This window comes from Clytia hemisphaerica, unplaced genomic scaffold, assembly GCF_902728285.1.
Source record: "Clytia hemisphaerica strain Z4C2 unplaced genomic scaffold, Clytia hemisphaerica genome assembly, whole genome shotgun sequence".
NCBI lineage: Eukaryota > Metazoa > Cnidaria > Hydrozoa > Leptothecata > Clytiidae > Clytia > Clytia hemisphaerica.
Window position 1 is genome coordinate 89,738 of NW_027104185.1, and position 25,505 is coordinate 115,242.

The 25,505-nt window shown below is 35.5% G+C and overlaps 5 protein-coding genes across 5 annotated transcripts; 1 reads left to right on the forward strand and 4 right to left on the reverse strand.

The window, feature by feature from the left end:
- Nucleotides 1-568: 568 nt before the first annotated feature.
- LOC136814869 (uncharacterized) lies at nucleotides 569-17,902 on the reverse strand. Its single transcript, XM_067071294.1, has 9 exons — nucleotides 17,753-17,902; nucleotides 16,437-17,028; nucleotides 15,522-15,715; nucleotides 15,074-15,178; nucleotides 5,185-5,334; nucleotides 3,779-4,538; nucleotides 3,291-3,532; nucleotides 2,516-2,703; nucleotides 569-2,028 (listed from the first exon to the last, which is right to left on the reverse strand). The coding sequence occupies exons 2-9, from the start codon at nucleotides 17,008-17,010 to the stop codon at nucleotides 789-791; spliced, it is 3,453 nt and encodes a 1,150-aa protein (XP_066927395.1). The 5' UTR covers nucleotides 17,011-17,028; nucleotides 17,753-17,902; the 3' UTR covers nucleotides 569-788.
- LOC136814832 (uncharacterized) lies at nucleotides 6,141-6,958 on the reverse strand. Its single transcript, XM_067071260.1, has 2 exons — nucleotides 6,861-6,958; nucleotides 6,141-6,724 (listed from the first exon to the last, which is right to left on the reverse strand). Exons 1-2 carry the CDS (start codon nucleotides 6,892-6,894, stop codon nucleotides 6,219-6,221), a joined length of 540 nt encoding a protein of 179 aa, XP_066927361.1. The 5' UTR covers nucleotides 6,895-6,958; the 3' UTR covers nucleotides 6,141-6,218.
- LOC136814833 (uncharacterized) lies at nucleotides 10,655-11,652 on the reverse strand. The gene is made up of 2 exons (XM_067071261.1): nucleotides 11,556-11,652; nucleotides 10,655-11,411 (listed from the first exon to the last, which is right to left on the reverse strand). The coding sequence occupies exons 1-2, from the start codon at nucleotides 11,587-11,589 to the stop codon at nucleotides 10,906-10,908; spliced, it is 540 nt and encodes a 179-aa protein (XP_066927362.1). The 5' UTR covers nucleotides 11,590-11,652; the 3' UTR covers nucleotides 10,655-10,905.
- LOC136814870 (uncharacterized) lies at nucleotides 13,301-14,111 on the forward strand. The gene is made up of 2 exons (XM_067071295.1): nucleotides 13,301-13,384; nucleotides 13,514-14,111. Exons 1-2 carry the CDS (start codon nucleotides 13,351-13,353, stop codon nucleotides 14,017-14,019), a joined length of 540 nt encoding a protein of 179 aa, XP_066927396.1. The 5' UTR covers nucleotides 13,301-13,350; the 3' UTR covers nucleotides 14,020-14,111.
- A 131-nt stretch (nucleotides 17,903-18,033) lies between the features above and the next one.
- LOC136814842 (uncharacterized) lies at nucleotides 18,034-25,394 on the reverse strand. The gene is made up of 8 exons (XM_067071270.1): nucleotides 24,839-25,394; nucleotides 24,371-24,558; nucleotides 23,875-23,979; nucleotides 23,576-23,725; nucleotides 22,646-23,384; nucleotides 21,970-22,211; nucleotides 21,326-21,504; nucleotides 18,034-20,707 (listed from the first exon to the last, which is right to left on the reverse strand). The coding sequence occupies exons 1-8, from the start codon at nucleotides 25,341-25,343 to the stop codon at nucleotides 18,469-18,471; spliced, it is 4,347 nt and encodes a 1,448-aa protein (XP_066927371.1). The 5' UTR covers nucleotides 25,344-25,394; the 3' UTR covers nucleotides 18,034-18,468.
- Nucleotides 25,395-25,505: the final 111 nt, after the last annotated feature.

Genomic DNA, 25,505 nt, shown 5'->3' on the forward strand with positions numbered 1-25,505 from the left:
CTTCCACATCAAGTTCTGATTTCATTTCTACATCTTGTGGGACCGCATCACCATCTCTACAATCATCTATTACAACATAGCAGTCAGGAAACATTAAGCCAGCCCTCATTCCATGGGCGTTGACAACAATCCGCTCATCTTCATAGTAAAGTCCTTTTGGTTTGCTTGTATTATTGTTATTCGCCATTTTTACTTTCGCTTTCCTCACCTTTTCTTACATTCTATTTCATACATATTAATTTACTTCATCTAGAAGAGATTAAAAGAATTTAGAGATACAGTAATATTTTTCAGTGCTTCAGTGTAATAATTCATGGATGAAATTCGATAAAAAGTATACGAGTCTTAATGCTTAACACGGAGATCAACACATCAATCTCTCTAGCGAAGTCTTTCATATGCGTCAGTGTTATGCTAACCTATAAAAATTTTAAAACTATTATTATAAAAGTGATATTAACTCGTCTGGAGGGTGCTTAATGGTGATCGTCGACTAGTTACAAAATTGTTCGCACATTGAAGGTGTGCCAAGAAGGATTTAATTTCAATGTTGAAAAAGACATGCAAGTAATTTTGATCACAATTAATCATAATTTCAATATAATTATCGTCAAAAGAATGATAAAAAACAGTCAAAAAATCTATATGAAATTTCAAAACCATGAAAATTGACGTAAAATGGATACGAATAAATACTAACTAATAATATGCTAAAATGTACAAATCGAGAAAGATAAATTTCAAGCTTTGGGTTAAAATCGAAAAAGGAAAAGAAAAAGTGTTAAGAGTCAAGATTCACTGTCCTTGTTATCCGGGTATTCAATTTCTATATGTTCGGGCGGAACATCTTTTACAGCTTTTTTCAAGACTTTGACAATTTTCTTTGTTTCTGTATTATCATCTTTTTTGTCATCAGAAATCGCAAGCTTGATTGACTTTGCCGGAACTACAGGTGCCGAAGTTAATGTTTGTTTCGTCGGTTTGGTGTTCGGGCGTTTACTGGCTTTTGTTTTTGCGTTTGATGTCTGTCTTGAAACTACTGCTGAAATAGAGATTGGTTTTGTAGTTTGTTGCGTACTCGGTGAAGGTGTAGTCTTCTTTGCAGATGTGGAGCTGGAAACCTTTGCAGGCGTCGAAATGTTAGCAGCATCTCCCGGTTTTTTAAACGAAGCCATAGAGACGTATTCAATGGGTGTTTGACGTAGACTATTCTCCTTGTTATCAACTGTCGCTTTGGTCTTCTCCGCTGCTGTTGTTTTCGTATTACTAGTGTTCTTATTATTCGTTTTTTTCTTTGCGAGTAACGGTCCAAATGCATCGTCCTGATCTGGTTGGTCAAGTTTTTCGAGCTGATTGATCAAAACTAGGAGATCTGCTTGCAGGTGTTTTTGATATGACGCATCAGTAAACGCATGGCGTACAGCGAACAATTGAGTTTTCAGTTCTTTCAATTTCCCAAGATAGCTTTCAGGAATCTTACTGGACTCTTTGAAAACTGACTTGTTTTGATTTTTCAATAAAACCGCAAGTGGCTCATCCTCTTCCTCTTCTTCTTCATCGGTGGGTTTAGACTCAGGGAACAGGTGGTGCACGTGAATCGTTTTACCATTATTCTTCGAGAAACTATCTGCATCGATACACGAATAATCGAAATCCAATAGAGGATTGATGCGATATAAAGCGCTTAACGAATCGTATTTCCACATGGTCTGCGATCGAAAAACAGCATACATGTGAACGCATGGCAGATTGGCTTGATGCCATAATGCACAAGTGCATGATGGGAAAGTGACGTTTCCACCAAAACTAACCAACTCTTCCAATAACAAATCTTCTGATTTTTCAACTACTTTGAAAACACCCGTTTGTTGTTCTTCGATTTGCGAGAAATCGCTTTCATCGTACAAGATCTTCAATTTGCGGAACGTCGGCATCAGTCGAAGAGGTATGCCAATTATTTCTTCAATTTGCATTGCCGATTCTAGGTGACGACATTCGGTATGAAGCGCCTTGTTCAAGTAAAAGTACCTGGAAATTCAAAAGCTTTGTTTAGTGATTCGAAATGTTTTCGTTCAATACTATCAGATAACACTGAAAATCATAAGGAAATCATATTAGCCTTCTTATATATCTAAATTTCTTGCATTCTTTAAAACAACCTAGCATTACATTTTTTATAATTGAGTCTCCAAACAGGGACCACCGGTCGACACTAGAATGTGCATCATAAAATTACCAAATTTTAGAGTGGTTTTAAAGAATTTAAGAAATTTCGAACGTTTACAAAAACATAAGTTGACGCTCTCTAAATCGATTTTCAAAGGGAATAAGATTTTCATCGAATAAGGAAGCGTATCGAATAGTAGAACGTCGTTATGAGTCTTTCTTATTGATAGTGGCTTTCAATATTATCGAATAAAGGAGCGTATCGAATAGTAGAACGTCGAATTAGAGAGTCAACTGTAATTGACAAAAAACACATATAATCATTTATCGGAAAAAAAGTCGTTGTTACCTATCCGTTTGTTTCTTTGTTGTCTCGGGGCTAGCGATACGTTCCAATAACGCAAAGAATCCTAGTTGCATTTGTGGCAACGTACTGTTAGAGATACGTTCAGAATACGTTCTCACGATGTCATCAAAAGTATCTTGTCCGTGTTCCAATACAATAATGTCTTCCGGTCGGTACGTGCTAACCCATCGCTGAAAAAAATGATAAATTACAGAGAGTGATTATCGTTGATTGATACTTCCGGTTTGTGTGTTTCCCATTTGGATTTTCCGATTTGGAAATAATCAATCATATAGTTGATGCATAAAACATACATAAAACATTTCCGTATTTACACGTTTGTTTTATTTTTATATGAAAGGTTGAAAGACAATGATTACCGATTGCATTTTCTGTCTACTTTTTTTTTTTTTACATACTTCAGTGACAGACTTTATAAAGAACGAGATTCTGCATCTTGCTTTGACAGGGTCTACTGACGTTAAGCGAAATTACTTCGAAGAATATAATTCTAAGTCTTTATTTTAGAAACATGCCGTTCTCTGGTAGGTTCGAGATATCCTTTTTAGGCTAGAAATATCTTGCTGACGAAGCAGAATGAACAATAGAATTTCTTAACATTTGTGTTTGTGAAACGCGGAAGGCAGAAAAAGTTGTTCTTTCTTCATTTTTATAATGCTGTGTAAGAAGAGTAAATAGGAGATGCGTTAAAGGTTGTCACGTAAAAGTATAAAACACTCAAAACATCTCTATTGTAACAAAACAATAAAACTCATACCTTGGCAAGCGGTAGCCATACTGTTTGAAACCATTCTCTGAGAACAGCCGATTCTTTCCATACCTCACTAGCCTCCACCACAGTCGCACAAGCAGTCAAAATATCTTTGGTATAAGATTTCTGCATTTGATCCAAATACGTCAAGATTTCTTCCGAATGATCCTTCAACTCGTTGCTCGGTGTTTCGAGGAAAGAAATCCATTTGTCACGACATTGTGCCGGTCCCAGAAAATATTCAGCATCTAAAGCCAAAAATTAGACGGTTAAAAACGTTTTTGTTAATCAAGTTTCACTTCAAATACGCAGGTAAAATTCGATCGTGTAACCGCAAGTTAATGAAATTCAAACATCGTAGGTTATTTGAAAACACTGAAGAAAGCTCCTTTTAAAACTAATGAAGGATAATAAGCTTGGCTCGATTATAAGGAACGTAAGTGTTAGTACCTGGAACAAAACTTCTGATCAACAAATGGAGGAAATACTCTTACCTGGGAAAGCGGTTTCGATGGATGAGAAGATAGGTTCACTGACATCAACAAAGAAATACTTTGGTACCCATTGAAGACTGAAACTCTTGAAGCGCTCCAAACATTCACTAAGAGACGTCCCTCCTTTAATCTTACTATGCATGATTACACCAACCACTTGGAAATCTACGTTCGTCTGCACCATGAGTAAATACGTCTTGAAGGTCAAAGCACGCACGGCACTTTTGTTATGTTTGACTTCGGTGATGAATACAATACGCCCATACCGATGTAACATGCGTTGTTGCCACGTGTTTTGATAGACGAAATTGAAAGTGTGGAACTGATGATGGTTCATCTTTTTATCATTCTTCAATTTCTTGTTTGGTGTTTCTTCAGTATCTTCAAGATTCAGATCCTCAGCATCTAAGTAAATATCATCTTCGTCGTCTTGTTGCCGGACGTGCTTCACCTCCATCCAGATGTTATCCGTCGGGTTGTCGGCTTTTAGCTTCTCTATTATTTCGTCTAGCCTCAACAGTTCTTCGTCACTGAAAAAACACATTTTGAAAAGGCGTTCGCGGGTGGACCTGATCACGCCACCACGTGGGAAATATTTTGTACTATCACTGGAGGGCGGTGTTTGACCGTAGAACCAGTTGTTGATAACATGGTTATTGATCTTCTCTTGAATGTGTTTGATGCGAAAATTACTAAAACTCATCTCTTGTGCCATGATACGTAACTCTTTGTGTAAGAGTTCTCTCGATCTTTCTTTTCCCTGAAAATTGTAGATGAAAAATTCCATGATAAGACCCTTTGCAGCAAACTGGTTTTTGAAAAAATCGTTTTTCTTCAAACTTGAACCATGATCCCATTTAAAATTTCAAATGTTTTGGTCTATGGCTTTGGTTGAGGATTGAAAAGAATCCTATTCTGGCCATGCAACTAAACTGTAATCTGTTGTAAACGAATCTACCTTATGGGAACTAATTTTCGCGGTGCGAGGGTACTCAATTGGCGCATTTTGCATAATTTGCATAATTTTCGCGGTTGACACCCACTTTTTGCCGAAATATTTTCATACTCCAAAGGGTTTTTGAGAATCTTCAGTAAAAATGGCATTTCACCAGTCCCCTTAAAGGTAACGGAAATTCTTAGCAAAACAGTAGCCAAATTTGTCGCTTCATCAGTCTGTTCAAAAGTGTATCATCATACCTGAGAATGTGACCAAAATATAGTGGGTTATTAAATTTACCGAGCAATTTCAGAGCAGCTTTGACAGAATTTTCAACAAGTGACCAAAATTCGCTCCAAAAAATTTACGACTAATATTCCGCCGATGAGATGGAGTATTGTGTTTAGACAAACTTTAACATATCAAGCTTATCTTCAGAAGGCATTCTCATACCAAGAAAGCTACATACCTTGAGCATTTCATGATTGCGATGTCTTGATACACCAGGTAGCCTTCCGATATAATAAAATTCTGCTTCCACTGACTCCAAATTTTCTTTCAACGCAAGTTTGATTTTACGCACCATTTCTCTTCGCTTGTATTCCGTGTCTTTCTTCATCTGAAACAAGTCAAGAAGGAGAAGTATTGAGAAAAACTAATTTTAGTAGAGTTGACTCTCTAATTCGATTTTCAAGGACGAAAATTTTGTTCGAATTAGAGAAAGATTCAAGTTACTCAAACCACTATTAAGCTGAGGGGATCAATATTTTAATTCGAATTTCAGAAATTCAGAGATTCGAATAATGGAGATTCGAACTAGAGAGAGTTGACTGAAGTAGCCAAAAAAGTATTCAGATGGGAAAGAAAACATAATATATAAGGCACAGACAGATCAATGGGCCATTCCTCGGACAAGAAGTTTGCAATATTCACGTTTTTATGGTATCAATTTCGAAAGCAATCACGCTTGTCGACCGAAAAATATGTGTGTGCCACTGAGGTTCAAAAGTTTCCAGAAATTTTCCTAAAAAAGGCATACATGAATATACATATGAATATTTACTTTGAAATTGAGTTGTGTCCTAGGCTACTGAATACCAATACGATAAGTTCGGTTTTTCAAGTTCTTTTTTCGTAAATCATAGTGAATTAGTTTAGCCAAATATGAAACTTTAAAGGCTAAGTTAGTTTTAATAAACCCAAAGCTAGAAATAACAATTCTTCCTGGCATTTGATCGGCTGATTTTCCTTTATAGTCAAATGAAATTTCTTGAGTTTCATCCCACGATCAATTTGTAACTTTGTGCTATATAGGAAATTTCGAAGGGTCGAAGTTATTTTTAAATCATAGTAAAACAATATATACCCAAAACGGAGCAGGATAGAGTGAATTCAAAATATTTTTTACAATGATTGATTTTCTTCATTTTCAACATTTCGATAAAAAATTGAAATTACTTTCACTTTTACAATTAAAAAATTTAAAAAGACGCAACTGATAATTTATTGTCTGTAGTGTGGTTCGTAGGGATTTTTGCCTTCTGGTTCGGTCTTGTATTTTCCTTCATACAAACAAGCGTTCCATTTCTCGTTGAATTGTAATCCTTTTGGGCAAGCGATACATCCGACAGTTTGTCCGTGGAAGCAAGCGACGTATTGGTGTGGGTTGTGATCGTCTTCAATGTTTCCACTGAAGTGTGGTCCACGGGCTGGGCATTTGTCTGGGCATTCGAAGGTGGTGGCTGGTTCCCATGGTTTTGTGGTGACACAGTCGTCGTATTTGTTGTACAAGCATTGGTTGCATCCTTCACTGAATTCCAAAGACAATGGCCAGCAGGCTTGACAGTAAGCTAATCCGTTGGAACATTGGACAAAGTAGTTACGTCTGTATTGACCATAGTAGTAGTATTCGAAGTTTCCGTCAGGTTTGCCTTTGCACAAGGAGTCGGGACATGGGACAGCTGGTGGTGTTGTTCCAGTCACTTTGGTGACTTCCAAAGCATAGGATACTATAAATGTAAGAGTGTTCGTTTGATGAAAGAAACATATGGTTTCTCAACAAAAAAGGCTATGTAGAGACTCTATAAATTTAAAGTTTGAAGTTGAAGTAAGTTTAAGAAAAAAGTTTTGAACAAGGAAACTTACCAGCGACGAGAGCGAGGAGAATGAAAACCTTCATGTTGATGAATTGAGGGATCAGAATATCTTTGAAGAAATTGATGATAAATCTCTGTCGAAGATGAGCTTTTATACTGTTCTTATCGTTTGGAAGATTTCCTGTTTTCAAAGGAACATGTTACATAATTGGTGAGCCCCTGTTGTTGAATTGTTTGACAAATCTGATAATTAGGATAACCTGTTGGATGTATGTAAGCCTCCGTTATGATTTTTCTTATAATCCGAGAATTATCCAGCTTTTTACTTTCAATTGATAATGTTTCTATTTCAGAAAAGAATCGGTTATTCAATTTACAAGTTTTTGGTCAGAATAATACTTTCAATGGATTATCAGAATCTTTTTATGATCCAGCATTCTTTTTAACGAATATTTCAACAGTGCCTACGTTATAGTGCTGTAAGGGGAATGATATGCCTTTCTTCGAATCGGAAAAAATTACCAAACTCCCATAGGTAATCATAATTTTCATCTTTGGAAACTATTGAGTTTGTCAAAATGCTCACGAGTGAAAACCACACTTAAGTTACCTCAGAAATAGTAGATAGATTGAAAATAGGGAAATTCTCCCTTTTGATTTGAAAGTTTAGAAATATGGAGAAGTAAACATTCCTGCAACTAGAAATGTAAGATTCGTCCACCCCTTTCAAAGGTCTCCATCATTTTGTTACAGTGGCCCCTTTTTCGAGGAAGATTTCCATTTTTTTATCAGTAGGTATATAATCAGTGTTTGTTGATAGGTCAACACAAATCGGGATACCTTAGGATCTTTATTGAAGTTTTGAATATGGACGACCATTGGACGGGTTTTGGAAAAGTTGATTTAAACTACAGTTGGCGCTCTCTAATTCGATCTTTAAGGGATATTGGATTTTCATCGAATAAAGGAGCATCGTTCATGATAGTTTCTTGTTGACGGGGACTTAAAATTTCATCGAATAATGGAGCCTATCGAATAGTAAAACGTCGAATACACCTTTCCCGAATTGTTATTTAGGCTTTTTGACTTTTTTGTTTTAATGTTTGAATGTTTCTATTTAGTTTCATAAAATTGTATGTCGCAAAACTAAACAAATAAAAAAAGAATTATGAAAAAAGCACTTCCGGTTCTTGAGTTATTTTGATTTGAAATTTCTTTATAAACAATAGAATTACATGGAAACGAGGCCGGGCTGTATGTTTTAGTTTTTATAAGGGATTTCACCTTGAACAAAAACAGTCATAAAAATTGATAGAAAAAAGAGTTCAAATTTTCAGCATGCACTTGTCTTTATAGGAGGAATACAAATATATAGTTTTCAATATGGTTTGAAGACCTTCGAAAAAAACCAAACAATTCGGGAAAGGTGTATTAAAGAGCATCAACTGTATTTCCTGATTTAAAAAAGATTTGAATCATTATTGTTAAGTAATTTTTCTAAATACTGCTAGGATAATGAAGGTTTCACTTTCAGGTAAATTTCATAACAGGAGGGGGATGTTTATCATTAAATGGTATTGGGGTAACTCTTCACGAAAAATTGCACAGTGATTCTCCCATTACAGTTAAACACAAAATAAAGAGGCTCCTTCCAAAAAAGCTTGGTTTGAAGGAAAAACCCCTCATTTTCAAAACTTAAAAATTTGATGATACAAGCACCCGAATGTTGGACATACAACTACATACATTCAATGTAGTAGCCAAAAAAGTAGTCAGAGGGAAAAAAATTCAGACACAGACAATTGAGCAGGGCATTCCAGGGTCTTGAAGGATAATTTTGCGATATTTTAAGTTTTTATGGTTTAAATCTCGGAAATCAATCACGCTTGTCGACCGACGTAAAAATATGTGTTCCACTGAGGTTCAAAATTTTTCTAAAAAAGGCCAAATTATGAATATTTAATTTAAGGAGTCGTTTCCACAGGGGCAAGTAAGTTCGGTTTTCAGCTGGTATGTGCAAATTATTAAAAAGCCTCGTGAATTAGTTTAGCCAAATATGGTAGGAATTTAGTTTTAATGAAGCCGGAAATAGTGTCAAGGAAAGGTCTTCATAGCGTTTGATTAGTCAATTTCCATCGAATAAAAATTCAATGAAATTTTTATTCCGAAACTCGAAAAACACGGAGAACTCAAATATGTTAGAGTCGAGGATATCTTGAGTCGGGGAGACGATTCATAAGGCATTGTTAACTTAAAGGACAAGAAAAAACCTTTCAAAATAAGTAGACATTCAAGTAACAGAGGTTCGAGTTCTGGAGACTCCAGTGCATATGAATTCCACCCTATTAATTTTTAACTCATGTGAGCTTCGTCAGAAGGAAAATTATGGGTGGTGGTGGTCATAACATAGGATTTTTTAAGTGTAATCTTTAAATTCACAGTAAACAATTTTCACCCAAAACGTAGCAGGATAGAGTAAATTCAAAATATTTTTTACAGTGATTGAGTTTCTTTTTCATTTTGCAACTTTTCTTTAAAAATTGAAATTACTTTCACTTTTACAATTAAACAAGTGATACTTTTATGGACCTACCTGGTTATGCATTTAACATATATATAATTGATATCTACGTGAGCATGACCGTCAAACAATCATTCAGAACACAAATAGTGACGATCTATTAAAATTAGTCGTTTGTTTATCTTATAAAAAAACGTTTAGAAACCAAAATTTCATGCTCTTAAAATAATCTTTCATATTCAAGACTTTGTGAGCAAAAAAACCATCTATCTCATCAAAAAATTGAGTAATTTGGCTAAGAACATTGATGTATGCTTATTATTAGTGATTCTTATAAATAGAGATGCGTTTTTGAGCTGAAAAATTCTTTTTTTACCAAAATCTGCTTGAGCCATCTTTTACCTACTTTCATGCAAAAAATCAGAAAAAAACAATGATCCAATATTTCACAAAGTCCAAAAAACCCTTCTTTTGGCCAAATTTGCCCAAAAAATTTTTTTTTTCGAAAATCGGGCTCCGTCACATTTGAGGGTTTAAAGTTATGCATCTTTGTGTAAAAAATCATAAAGAATGAAAGAGCCAATCTCGAGAAAAGCTAATACCTAAGTAATTGATAATGTTCTTATAAAAAACATCGAATTTGGCCAGTTTTTCTATAAAAACCCGCCAAGCAACCAAAATTTCATATCTAAACACACATACTCTCTAAAAGTAAGCCCTCATGAGCAAAAAGAAACATCTATCTCATAAAAAAATTGAGTAATTTGACTAAGAACATTGATGTATTCTTATTAATAGTGATTCTTATAGATTAACATGCGTTTTTTGAGCCAACAAAATTTTTTTGCAAAAATCTGCTTGAGCCATCTTTTACCTATGATAGTAGTACCCTACTTTCATACAAAAAAATCATTTTTTAGCCGTTTTTTGGCCAAAATTTGCCCAAAATTTTTTTTTTCGAAAATCGGGCTCCGTCATATTTTGGCCACCACCATTGCACCTTTGTACCAAAAATCAAAAGATTCCTATGATTCAATCCTGAGAAGAGTTGGTAACAGACGGACGAACGAACGAACAACGAACGAACACAGGTTAATTTATAGGACCTCCACCGGGGTAGGTCCAAAAATTTGAAATGCGCTACTGTTTAGTTTCTATAGTGTGGTTTGTTTTGTCGACTAAAATTTACATCCCTGTCTCATTGACCAAGCATTGCTTCCGTTTAATTATCACAGAGGACACTTTTTAGCATCGGTTCACTTAAATTTAAATTTTGGGAGAGTATTAAAATAATGACACATTCATGTTATTATATATTGTTGAGTTCCTTTTGTTCCGTTAGAAATTGAAATTCAAAATTTACAAATCTTGGAAACAGAAAATAATTTGAAGTGAGCAAAGTGATCTTAAAAATAGAGTAAGAAAGAAGAAACAAAGAAAAGTTTCAGAAGGTTGAAAGAGTTCCAATTAAAAAGGCTGAAAGAGAAAGTTTAGCAAAGAAGATTTTTAAAATACGTTAAAAATATTGTCGGTTTTGAGTTGAAAAATCCATTAAAAATGCGCTACTGTTAATTTAGTTTTTGTAGTGTGGATCGTAGGGGTTTTTGCCTTCTGGTTCGGTCTTGTATTTTCCTTCATACAAACAAGCGTTCCATTTCTCGTTGAATTGTAATCCTTTTGGACAAGCGATGCATCCGACAGTTTGTCCGTGGAAGCAAGCGACGTATTGGTGTGGGTTGTGATCGTCTTCAATGTTTCCACTGAAGTGTGGTCCACGGGCTGGGCATTTGTCTGGGCATTCGAAGGTGGTGGCTGGTTCCCATGGTTTTGTGGTGACACAGTCGTCGTTTTTGTTGTACAAGCATTGGTTGCATCCTTCGCTGAATTCCAAAGACAATGGCCAGCAGGCTTGGCAGTAAGCCAATCCGTTGGAGCATTGGACAAAGTAGTTACGTCTGTATTGGCCATAGTAGTAGTATTCGAAGTTTCCGTCAGGTTTGCCTTTGCACAAAGAGTCTGGACATGGGACAGCTGGTGGTGTTGTTCCAGTTACTTTGGTGACTTCCAAAGCATAGGATGCTGGAAATGTAAGGGTGTTCGTTTAATGAAAGAAAATCGTGTCGTCTTGAGAAAAGGCGGCTACGAGAGACTCTATAAATTTAAAGTTTGAAGTTGAAGTAAGTTTAAGAAAAAAGAAATATTTTGCTGAACATAGAAACTTACCAGCGACGAGAGCGAGGAGAATGAAAACCTTCATGTTGATGAATTGAGAGATCAGAATATCTTTGAAGAAATTGATGATAAATCTCTGTCGAAGATAACTTTTTATACTGTTCTGGTCGTTTGGAAGATTTCCTGTTTTCAAAGGAACATGTTACATAATTGGTGAACCCCTGTTGTTGAATTGTTCGACAAATCTGATAATTAGGATAACCTGTTGGATGCATGCAAGCCTCCGTTATGATGTTTTCTTTTAATCCAAGAATTATTCAGCTTTTACTTTCAATTGAAAATGTTTATATTTCAGAAAAGAATTGCTTATTCGATTTAAAAGTAGGATCATAAGGTGATAATATGCCTTTATTCACAATACAACTAGGTATTCGAACTTTTCAACTTTGAAAAATACTGATTATTATTTTTATCATTATTGTTATGAAAGTTTGGAAATAGGAGATGTATACATTCCTGCAACTAGAAAAGGATAGATTCATCCTCTCCTTTCAAAAGTCTCAATCATTTTGTTACCATGCTCCCTTTTTTGAGGTAATTTCCAGTTTTTTTGTTACTTTAATAGGATAAAATTTCGCAGTTGGGCCTATACACGAAATTTGAAAATTTGGCGGGGACTTAATTATTTCGCGGATGAGAAGTTCCCTGATTTTACGCGTAATTTTGCGGATCATGATTCTGATCTAATCTTTCTAAAGTGATTCCAAATTTTGCAAACAGAACTTCTCTCAAAATTTTGAAAATTCGAAAAATAACGAAGAGATTTTTTTCAAAGCGGGGTTTGAGTAGTCTGATTCGCAGACCTTTAGTGGCTAATTATAAGATTATTCTTTTCATTAGAGTATGAGAAGAAACCTAGCAAAAATGACAAATCAAAACTCGTAATAGCATGCATAGAAATTTAAAATTTTCGCGGATCGAAGAAAGATTTCAAATTTTTTGCGGGTACTTAATTTCGCGGATGAGGCCCTTCCAAATTTCCATTAGGACTTAATTTGGCGGATTTTCGCGGATGACACCCAAATCCACGAAATTTAATATCTGCGAAAGTTTATCCCATTAAAGTATTGCAAAGTACCAAATTGAAGTTTTGAATATCGACCCTTGGACGGGTTTCAAAAACCTGTAAAAAGATTCAAATTATTATCATCAAGTGATTGTGTGGGGAAATTTTCTTGATTACGATTTGACACTTTTTCAGGAAAATTTTTTTAAATGCTATTGAGGTAACTCTTTTGCAAAGTGATCCTCCCCATACAATTAAGCACTAAATATTAATAAAAAGGCTCCTTGTCTAGTTCTAACGAGAAAAAAACACCTTACTTTCAAAACTAAGGAATTCAGGAACCACGAATATTGGACATACAAAAAAATCCAAACAATATAATATGGCGGTAAATAAAGCAGACGTTTTAACAAAACATGGTAATTAATTACCACACAATTATCTTGTAAAAATAGAGGTAGATTCTTAATTGAGGGAGGATGTTATATCATTACCTTCATGTCTCCGTTGATTCTGTTTCCTAAAAATACTTTCAGCGGTATAATTTCTGCTCGGTCCCAATATAATACTATTATCCTTTACTAAGGAATGTTGTTTTGAAGGGAAATCTCAATTAAAAGATTTGTCAAACAATTCGACAACAGGGGTTCACCAATTATGTAACATGTTCCTTTGAAAACAGGAAATCTTCCAAACGACCAGAACAGTATAAAAGCTCATCTTCACCAGAGATTTATCATCAATTTCTTCAAAGATAATCTGATCTCTCAATTCAACAACATGAAGGTTTTCATTCTCCTCGCTCTCGTCGCTGGTAAGTTTCTCTACAAAAAAAACATTTCTTTTTTCTGTGAAAAACATTCTTAAACTTCAAATTATTATTGTAGAGTCTCTGTATAGTCTTTTTTAAGAAACAGTTCTCAACAGTTTTCATCTCTTCTAGCATCCTATGCTTTGGAAGTCACCAAAGTAACTGGAACAACACCACCAGCTGTCCCATGCCCAGACTCCTTGTGCAAAGGCAAACCTGACGGAAACTTCGAATACTACTACTATGGCCAATACAGACGTAACTACTTTGTCCAATGCTCCAACGGATTAGCTTACTGTCAAGCCTGCTGGCCATTGTCTTTGGAATTCAGCGAAGGATGCAACCAATGCTTGTACAACAAATACGACGACTGTGTCACCACAAAACCATGGGAACCAGCCACCACCTTCGAATGCCCAGACAAATGCCCAGCCCGTGGACCACACTTCAGTGGAAACATTGAAGACGATCACAACCCACACCAATACGTCGCTTGCTTCCACGGACAAACTGTCGGATGCATCGCTTGTCCAAAAGGATTACAATTCAACGAGAAATGGAACGCTTGTTTGTATGAAGGAAAATATAAGACCGAACCAGAAGGCAAAAACCCCTACGATCCACACTACAAAAACTAAATTATCAGTAGCGCATTTTTAATGGATTTTTAACTCAAAAACGACAATATTTGTAATGTATTTTAAAAATCTTCTTTGCTAAACTTTCTCTTTCAGCCTTTTTAATTGGAACTCTTTCAGCCTTCTGAAACTTTTCTTTGTTTCTTCTTTCTTACTCACTTTTTATGATCACTTTGATCACTTCAAATTATTTTCTGTTTCCAAGATTTGTAAATTTTGAATTTCAATTTCTAACGGAACAAAAGGAACTCAACAATATAATAACATGAATGTGTCATTATTTTAATACTCTCCCAAAATTTAAATCTAAGTGAACCGATGCTAAAAAGTGTCCTCTGTGATAATTAAACGGAAGCAATGCTTGGTCAATGAGACAGGAATGTAGATGTGAGCTGACAAAATGCCACTGCATATTCATGATATGCAACACAGGAGAGCCTTCCAAGAGCTTTTAAAAATTTCCACCCGATACGTCACTTAAACAATAGAAAAAGTGACGTATTGGGTGGAAAAAGTTCTCAGAAGACTCTCAGTGGTGCATATCATGAATTGCCAACCTCTCACCATTGTTATTAGTATTTAATCACCCTATCACTTACTGAGTACTCGTGTCATATCATATCATAGCCTCCAAAAAAAACGTTTTACTTTGAGGTTTAATGATGTTGGTTCTTGGGAAATAGAATCCAAGCCAAGATTTCAGAATATTTTGAAAATATTACATGTTATAAAAGTTGATTGATTTTTAATTACGCGTGTTATCAAAGTAACAGAGACTTAACAGGTGATACTTATATATTGACCTACCTGGTTAATCAACAGAAAAATAAACAAGACACCAGAAAGAACTAAGGATAGAATTTGAGATAATCCAGGAAACGAACCAATCGTCACATTGGAGGGTTTATGATGACACATCTTTGTGCAAAAAGTCAGAAAAATTGAACAGTCAATCACAAGCAAAATTGGTAACTTACTAACGAACGAACGTACACGGGTTAATTTATAGACCTCCAGGTAGGTCCAAAAAAGCGAAATAAATTTTCAAACTTACGAAGAATTGGGGGAACTTGATGACCTGTCGAACCCAAATACCAGCTGGACATCCACATTTCTTAGAGGGCGTTTTATGTGAGCGCCTTTTGACGTCTTTCGCCAACTGCGTAGAGAAAATGAAGATAACTATTATAATTTCAAACTAACGATCTTAGTTACGCTAAATAACCGAATTTTAAATTTCAAATATGGTGCTCGTCTGAAAGAATTCAGACTTGGTATCAAATGACCGATGTAGAATTAAAAACCCTATATCGTAATTTTCCGATACTTCTTTCGCCCAGATATTCACTGTAACACATTTTTAGGCTGTTTGTCTTGTATGTCCGGAATTATGATCATCCAAAAAACCATGAAACTCAAGAAGACCATGAAAGTAATAAAAACCCCTTGTTTTCAAAGGCCAAAGTTTAAAAGGGGAAGGTTAAAACAAGTAGAATACACACCCTTTTAGCTGTTCTTTTTAGATAGACTTGTTCACTTTCGCCGTGTCCGAATTGACAATTCATCGCCATGTTGGCAATACTCATGAAAGGGACACCATTAAAGTTGAAGAACTCATGACGAATTTTTGCATTTCGCATTTTGACAGGATCGTTCCATCGAATATCATGACCTTTCAGTTGAACCTCTGTTAATTCTGCCAAGGAAAAAATAATAATAATATTTAGTTTCTTTTCCTTATAGGCGAGACCAATTTTTTCTCGGTACTTTACCAACCCTGATAAATGAAAAATTTATTCTTATTTTGCCGACCGACCGACCCATATTTTTCTAACGATCTGTCCGTAGAACAACAAATTAAATTGTGTGATTGGTTGCTTTACGGGCCCGACCGACAAGCATAAAAAATTTCAAAATTTTGGTAGTTTTTCCAATGCTTTGAGAATTTTATGTTCAATTTTTCATTTTATACATTCATTCTACCTTTTTGTGTCTTTTTATTTTCTATTTTGCTTTTTTGTCAAGATGTAGTAGTTTTTGCTGCCTTTTTAGGAGATTTTATAGGTTAAATTCTACTTCTTATTCTAATTTTTTTGCCGACCGATTCTCTTTTTTGGGTAGCTTGGCCCATGAAACAACAAATTAAATTGGCATAGTCTTATCATACAACCATATATAATAGATAGTCAGCATACCGGAAGAGTGGGATGGGGGAACCTGGGAACCTAAGTGGGAATCGTAAGTGGAAAACCATTACCAAGGTGATTAAATCCTTCGAGTGTTAATTTTATAAGTCAATTACCAGAGCAATATTTTGAAAACAAGGTAAGCGTTGGTCATGGTGAAATCCATGAAAACGTCTTTAGATATACGATGAAATTATAACAACGTTAAGAGCATACAAGAATATAGCTTACTTTCATTTCCGAAGCCCTTCGTACGTTTAGACATACAAAATTGAGCTCCCGTAGCCTCAGCGTGCAGACGGATAGCTTCACGTAACTCGCTGTGCGTCCGCGCAACAACATACGTACAATCCGTATCATCAAAGGTGTCTTCGGCAGCCGTTGCCTTATCATTAACGACGTTCTGCTGTAACGTTGTCACGTCTCCGTTAGCAGTGGAGGATTCATTTACACCACCGTGGACCATAGCAACGGCTATTTCAATCTCATCAGACTGTGGAACGTTTGTTTGAGAATTTTGCTCCGAACTTGACCCATCTTGTGTAGTTTGTGATTCCTCTGGAGCAATTCCTGATAAATCAATAGTTGTTGTTACCAAGCTAGCAGTTACTTCTTCAGAGGATTGCTGGTTAGCTTCAGTTTCCACTAAAAATTGTATCTGGGTTTCTTCCTCCTTTGACGCTTCAGATACTAGGGTTTCCTCCGATGGTGGGGTTTCCTTTGATGGAGGGGTTATCTCTGATGGAGAGGTTTCCTCTGGAGTGATTGGTGTTTCTGAGGAGGCATTTGAATCATTGACCTCCATAGTCTATGCAGTTCGTTTCTGAAAAAAAGGAAAAGTAGGTGCTCAAACCTTTGAAGGAGCGATGGCCAAGTGGTGTAAGGCGTCAGCGCTACAAACCAGGGATTCACGGTTCGAATGTCCGCTCCTTCCAATGTTCCGTCCAGTTCACGGATCTTCGAGCCAGCTAAGCTTGCTGGACATGGACCCGTGAGAACAATAAAAACTATCTAAAAGTCCTAGATTTCTGCACTATCCAAGTAAATCGACTCTGTGAACACTCACAGCCCATTCACACTATAGTTCATAGGATATTTCCGTGATCTATCCGAGTTACTGAGGTTTAAGTCATAGGAGATGTTGAAAGATTAAATCGAAAGATTAAATTGTTATCGTGTGTATTGATCACTTTCACCTTACTGGCAACTGGGATTATATATTTCAAGTGTTCGCTTTTACTATTGAAAAATTTCGATGTCAGATTAGTGTCGTTGGCATTTTTGGGAGCAGTTGTTTGTATGAACAAACCTGGTTTCTATCAGTTATACTTCTGATGAATAGGGCTGGTCTTATATCATTGGATGGTTTGTATATATTTGTGCACTGGTAGTCGCTCTTATGGCATTCTTTATGAAATCTGATGATCGCATAATATGTCTTAGTAAAAATTTGATTTGTAAATTCCATTTTACACTAATACACCTGTCCTGCTAACCGCTCACAGCGTGATCGACATGTGAGAATACTGGTAAGGAAAAAGACATACCTTGTTGTGAGATGCAGCTTCAAATCCAACTGTTTATGCAGTGTTCCCAACTAAAGATACATATCATTCATTCCAATAAAGATAGCCACCAAGTTTTCAGATATTTGTACATTTATCTTTTTAATATATTTTTGTATTAGTTAACACTGAAAAAATAGAAGAAATATAATGAGCATTTTTAGACACAATGTATTGAAACATCTCTATCTTCAAGAAAAAATAAAGTGTATAATTAGGACTTCTGCAAATTTGGGGAGCGTCAAACTAGACAATAGAGACTTAAAGTAATTAAAATATCAATTGTCAGGTCTGTACTTACAGTGTGTGAAACAAAAAATGAAGAACTAGAAATATATTTGAAAAGTTGAACACAATAACAAAGCTGTACAAATGTGATAATAAAAAATGTTTGAAATATTTCTCAAAGTTATTATGAAAATATCCCGTGACTAGAAACCAAAGCTTATAGAATCTAGTCTAGATCTAGTCTACAGTCAGGCATACAGTATAAATCCTAAAAACTTAGTCAGAAAAATACGAGCTAATTAACCCTTTTCTCGATATTGCTTCTGTACAGAGCTTTCAAATTGTATTAGAAATTAAAAATGTGTTAGCATAACAGCGTAATATGTATGAATAGATGGAGCGGCTATCCATTCAAGGCTCTTTATTTAGAAAACCAATGAACTAAAACTATATAAATTCAAGCTCTCAGTTCAAATTTCGGTTTTAATTACAACATTTTTAACTATAATTTCTGATGCCTTCGAATTTGATTGGTTGCCAGTTTTATTGGGATTGATTTTGATTGATGGAGCTTTTGGTCCAGTAACTGAGTGAGCTTTCAAAAGTGATAAAACTGATGTTTGGTCGGTGATTATGGGTTCTGAAGATTGTGAAATAGCTATCTGACATTGCGGATCAGCTAGCTGTGTATTATCTGAATTCGTTAATGGTGCAACTTCTTGCGATGCGAGTTGTTCAAGTTTACCATTTGCAATGTCCTCTGGTGTAACACATTTCTTTTTCAGCAGAGGTAAATATTCTAATATGGAGACTTTATTATTGAGTGACTGGTCGTCCATCTTGTCATTTTCTGTTTGTGTTAAAATCTGGGAAGTGTCACGTTTGATACCGGGGTGTATCAGAGGTTGTAAGTTTATTATTGAATCGATAGTGGTGGGCGTTTCGGAGATGGAGATTGAAGTATCATTAGTGTCAGTGGAAATGGGACTTGCTGATTTGTCCGGCGACTGTCTGGTGATGACAAGCTTTGATTGAGTCTCATCATTTATATTGGTAAGGCTTTCAGAGGGCGAACTTTCCTGAAAAGTTTCTTGAATATCACTGTTATTGACAATAATAGCGTTGGCTTCATTAGCCTTGATGATTTCATCTTCAGAAACAAGTTGCGAAACAGCCGCTAAAAGCCGATTAATCTCTTCGATATTGACCGCATTTCCTTGTGTCAAGTTCAAGGACGTTGCCCTGGGTGCGACTTTCACTTTCACTTTCTTAGGGTCAATATTTTGAGCTCTTTGTATCGAACCTGCGTTCTTTAAAGTTGTGAGAACACTGTTATTGTGGGTTGGTCCGTTTGGTGGTTTTGAGGGATTATCATTAGTCAGGGTCACGTGAGAGGCTTTAAAGAGGTCAGTAAGTTGATTACGTAATCGCTTGTACGTCACGATATCTTTAAATAAAAATGAAGATTTGTTCAGATGAAACAGTAAGTCGGATACTTGTCTATGAAGTTGACCAGTCATCTGAAGAGAACTGATTGGTTGAAAAATATCTCGATTCTGTGGTGTTTGTACAGTGCAGGGTAACTCTTCGCTTGTTTGGACTGCTTTATTGAGCAAATGTGAGATTTTGGATTTTTGATGAGTTTCAATGCATGAATGATCGAAATGAAGTTTATTGTTCATTCGGTATACAGGACTCAACATATCGAATCCCCATCCCGGCACTGCTTGGAAAACATGAAACATATGATGACATGGTAGTTTATGTTGTTGCCAGTGGGAACAAGTGCAGAATGGGTAGGAGGTGGAGTCACCAAAAGAGACAGTGTATTCGTTCATGTTATTCACTGCTTCGTCAATTTGTTGATCTTCTCTTTCTGATAATCCCTTACTCTCCTCTTCTTTGTTTGGTTCCTCTACCGAATTCTCATCGTCAATCTGTTCCAACGAGGCCAGCTCTATATCATTAGGCAGTGCTTTCTCTGCTGGTTTAGGGGTAGATGTACCCAGCTTTTTAGCATCCTGTACAATCGTTTCTTGCTTTCCTACATGAGGAGGATGGAGACTATTGACCATCTCCTCTTGTTCTGACAAAGTGGTTTCTTCAGGCATCTGTTGTGCAAAAACCACTTGTTGTACCGAAGTCTCTTTTACCTCAACATTAGATTCTAAAGTAATCTCATTCGATGCAATGAATTCTGATGGGTCAGAATCAACCACTTCTGTTTCTGCGATCATGCTTGGGTTCTCCGTTGACGAGCTATTAGGAAGGACCTCCATATTGGGTATTTCCATGGTTTGTAGTAAACAATTCTCAAGAACGTTTGACAAAATGTTAGATTCTTCAGTTGTGATTCCGTTTTCTGTTTGTGGTTGGAGTTGTTCTGAATCTGCAGTCATTACTTGGTCTTGTTCTAAGATAATTTCATTCTCTGGTTTAGGAGCTACTACGTTCTCCAATGGTTCGGATTCAGCGTTGGTTTCTTCAGCAGCATTGTCAACCTCTGGTTCAGAAGCATCAGTATTGATATGAAACACACCAACCTGTGTACCTTCTACCACTTCAAATTGTTGTTCAGAAGCTTCCTTGCAAGTTGAATACAAATGGTTCGCAATGAATGATGGGATGCCAATCATGCCGTCGGTGAGATGTTCTTCTACCCTTAGTTTGTTGCCAAGATCATTTTGTTCTCGGTTACGTATGATGTATCTGAGATTACAAACATTTGGAAAAGCGCAATAGATTAATTAAGTCCATTCACAATAAACGTACACACTTTTTGGCTATCATGCCAAAACCGATCTCAAGGGAATTTTTTTCTCATTTCATTGACATGGTTTTCATGAAAGCTAAATTCTTGATATTCATGACGTATTCTTTTATACAGAAACACACGAAAAACATCGGGCGTTTGCCAACAGTTTCATTGTTCAAATTCAAAACTAGTGGCAAACGCCCGTTGTTTTTCGGGTGTTTCCGTATAAAAAATTACGTCATGAATATCAAAAATAAGACTGCACACTTATGGTGACAGATCATGAACAGACTTTAATATGATAAGTTCTTTAAAAAGAGAAATTTTGCTCACTTTTTGATCATGAGATTAAATCTTAAACCAATCCCAAGAAGAGTACTTGGAAACATAGGAAAAAGCTTACAAAAAGTTTATAAAACAATGAGCTTCCAGACCAGGGTTTTTATACGGACAATGATAAATCTTTACAAAAGGAATTGAATTCAAACTCGTTCATGGTCAACAAGATGAATCAAATTAGAGTTTAAAGCCAAAAAATAGAGAAACTCAAGTCAAACTTATTATGAAAATACTTTGCATATTCCTCGTTGACGGTGATGCGATGGAGACTTTCCACCATACCAACAAAACCAGAACATCCTTTGGTGGAATCACTCAGCAAGTCCACAAACACTTGAAGGCAAGACGTTAAATCGTATTTGAGATGATCGAAAACGAAGAGATCTTCTGGCCTATATCCACCAACCCATTTCTGTTTGGAGATGAAAAATTGTAAAGACTGTTGTTATAGCACAAATTAAAGTAGAAAAATTACTAGTCAATCTCTATAGATTATCACCAAGTTCGAAATATTAAGCCTGAGGAAAAAAAACAATATCAAAGTTTGATGAACCGAAATTGGGCCTGTCCATTTTGTATCCAAACAAGGAGGGGGGGGGGTAGACGAACATTTCCATGTGGTTATTAGAGAGGAAGTCTAAAAGAGTGTTTTTTTTCATTTTACCAGGGGGTAAAAGACTAATTTTAGTTCACTTTAAGGTATGAAAACAAATTTTCCAAGAGTTTTTTTTTCAAATTTGCCATTTTCCAGGAGGTATCCACACATTTCCAAGAATGTTTTATGACACTTGTATGGATTGAATCAGCACAAAATGTAAAGAAAGAAGATTTTATAACTGTTTTCATACAATCGAAGAAATAACTTCTAAAACATAACCTTTGCAATTGGTAGCCATTCTGATTGAAACCATGTCCTCAAATTGATGGATTTTAGCCAAACACTACTTTCCTCAAGAGAAGAAGCAGCCAACGAAAGAGAATTCTCGGAGAAGGAGGAAGCCATGTTCCTTAAAAACACCATGATGTCATCATCAAAGACACTCAACTCGTTGGAGGGTGTTAACAAATAATCCAACCATTGACTTTCACATGAATGGATGTTCAGGAAATAGGGCACGTCTAAAGGTTAATCATCTATTTTTAATTTATATTTTCTTGTTAAGTCAAACAGAATGATTGCAGCAAAAAAACTTAAATCTTGGCCTTGCCTTGCATTCCAGAAAGTTCCTAAAAACCTTCCAGTTCTCGTAAGGCTGAGCTCAAACATCAAATTATTATATTATATGTGAAAGAGTGAAATATTTATTTCTTCAATCTGCAAAACCATTTGTTTTAGTTGGGATTCGATATTTTTTCGAAGTTTTTTTTCATTTAACCCATTTAAGTGCCACTGGAATAATATAATATCCCATAATTTTTTTTTCAGTTCTGTACTTATATGTCTGAACCTAGGAGCGCCCATGCCGCCCTGTTTCTAAGCCTACCCGAATAAAAAAACTATGGAATAATGATACTTAGAATGGGTTAACGCAACAACAACAACAAGCACTGACCTGGAAAGACCTTAGTTGAGGCGTTGATCATTTCATCAGTGGAATCAATAAACAGGTATTTAGGCGCCCATGATGAATTCCAATTTTTCAAGGTAGAAAAGCCATCTTTCAAACCATCATTGCGACGTTTACTGAACACGATAAACCCGACAGGTTGAAAGTCAACATTAGTTTGTACAAAGACGACGAAGAATTTAAAAGTTAACGCTCTTTTGACTGTCAGACTAGGGTTAACTTCTGTTAGGAATGCAGTAGCTCCATATCGTTTCAAAAGTCTTTGATGTTCTTGTGTTTGATAACAAAATAGAAAAGATAATATGTGATGATTGTTCTTGTTAAGACTGGGAGATAAACATTCCAATTGATTTGGGTGTGTATTCTCATCTTCCGAAGAAGTGTCCTGCAAGTCAAGAATGTTTTCTTGTTCTGAGTTAAACAGTACTTTAGTATTGTTCTCCTCCTTATGAATAGATGAGATGAGAGAGTCCATCCTTATGATATCTTCCTTATTGAAGCGTTCTAACTGTCTTATTTTGCCAATATAGTTTCTCAAATCTTTCGTAGTTGGGTTATACTTTCTTCGGCTTTTATCAGGTGGCTCTTGTTTGTAAAATAATTCGTTGACAACGTAGCTTTGTAGTTCAGCTGCAATGTCTGTTATCGATCGGTTCAAAAAATACAATTCCTGTGCTTTTATAATGAGATCTCGATGAACGTTTTCTTTTGCAAATTCTCTTCCCTACAATAAAATTAAGAAATATAATCAATGCTGGCCTGGTAAATGAATGCAGGATTACTGTTGAAACTCAATTTTTAAATAGCTAGTCTGTGATCAAGAGATGAAACACTCTGAAACTTGTTTTGTAGAGAAAACTTTGGCCGATCAAGATGGCTTCATCTTTTAAGTGAATATAGATAGAATATTAAGACCTCAAGTAACTCATGGAATTTGTGCTCTTCCATCACAGGTAGACGACCCATAAAGAACATTTCAGTAGTTATTTTCGATTTATCCCTTTGATACTGTTCTTTGAGGAGTCCAGCACAACTTCGTTTTCGTCTCTCTGTCTTCTTGTTAACCTTGAATAAAAGTTGCAGAAAATGGATTTAGAAAATAACAATGGTTTATGGGAAATTTTTTTAAATATCCAGCAGTACATTCCATTATCTATATCATCAAAAGTGATTAAGTTGAAATCTCATGATTAACAAAAAACTGTTTGAAGTACCTTAAATTCTGGAAACTTGATAACTTGTTTGATATTTATTTTAGCAGGACATCCACACTTTTTAGTAGGATTCTTTACGTTTCTAGTTTTCTTTGCGTCTTTTTCCTGAAATCAAAAGTACGAGTGTATTATGGTGATGGCTTTCCATCACAACCCTTGTTGAAAACTATAACCAATTCCAAGAGCGCTTTTTATTCAATGTATTGGATGGTAAAAAGAAAAGATTTCTAATTCATTTATAGTCGATTTATCTCCAACAAGTATATGAGAGTCCCAAAGTAGTTAATGATAACCCAGATAAACCATAACCAGTTACTTTTTTTTCATTCATTAGATATTTTTTTCATTATAAGGATTTTTGTTACTTTCATTATTATATAAGGACAAAATACATGCTGCTCTGCCACCAAAATCTCCTGAGTAAATAGTTAGACAGAAATTCTTGATTTCTTCACATAGGGAGCCTTAATTTCCTATAGCAAAAAAGTATTCTTACCCTTAGAAGTTTTTTCTTTTCCTTCTGTAGAGCGTTATGATCAGAACCGAACTGGCAATGCATGACATAGTGCCCAACAGTGATATGCGGTACACCATCAAATGGAAGAAAACTATATTCAGACTGGTTACTTTGAGTCTTGGTATCCTCCCATTGTATGCGATGCTTCATCAGATCAAAATTCTCATCTATATAGAAATACAATTTAAATGAAATTGAATATTGTTTTGATCAATTAAAAGAAAACATATAATATGAAAATGTTACTATCATCAAGCAGGTGCTCCCCTTATGCTGATAAAAGCAAAAATGCTCACATATTATTGCGGGGAAGGTAGAGAAAGTTGTTAAAAAGATCCATTGTAAGTATCATTTAACAGGTTCAAGAAACCTAAAGTTTAACCAAAGACATAACTTAAAAATAACAAATTCATTTTGAGTTCATTTTGAACTCAATAACTTCCTCACCTTTCAATCCAAAGTCTTTGGTCCGTTTCTGAACAACAAATTTTGTTGCAGTTCTATCAAAATAATCTTGTAAAATTTGTAACATTTCATCAAAAGTTGTTGTCACAAAATATTCACCAGGGGTCACCATAACTGACATATCCTTTGCTGATTCTTCCGAAAGAACCATTGAATCTTCCAATGATTCAGTCTTGGAGTCATTATCAAGATCATCAAAAACAGTTGATTCATTCTCCATATTTGCTGCGGAAATGTCATAACACTGATTCCCTGCAATATTATTAATATCTTTTAACAATGGTACATATTCTGCAACAGTAGCAAGTGCACTCAAATCTCCAATATCAGTTTGTGTGGAAGATATTGTTTCTTGAGAGGCATCTTCCTCGTTCACTTGAATCACTGTTATGATATCCTGATTTCCATCAATACTATCAGTAATTATTTCTTGTTGAATGACTCCTTCAGCTTCATTACAAATGTCTTCGATGGATATGGTATTCATTTTTCATTTCGTTTTTTTTTTTGATCTACTTAAAATAATTTAAATGATCGCAATTTTATAATGTGACCCTCATAATAATGTTTCAGACTGTATAGTAAAAAGTTGTAAAGGACTTTAAAATTCAAATGGGACACAGGAATTTAATTTTTTTACAAATTATTA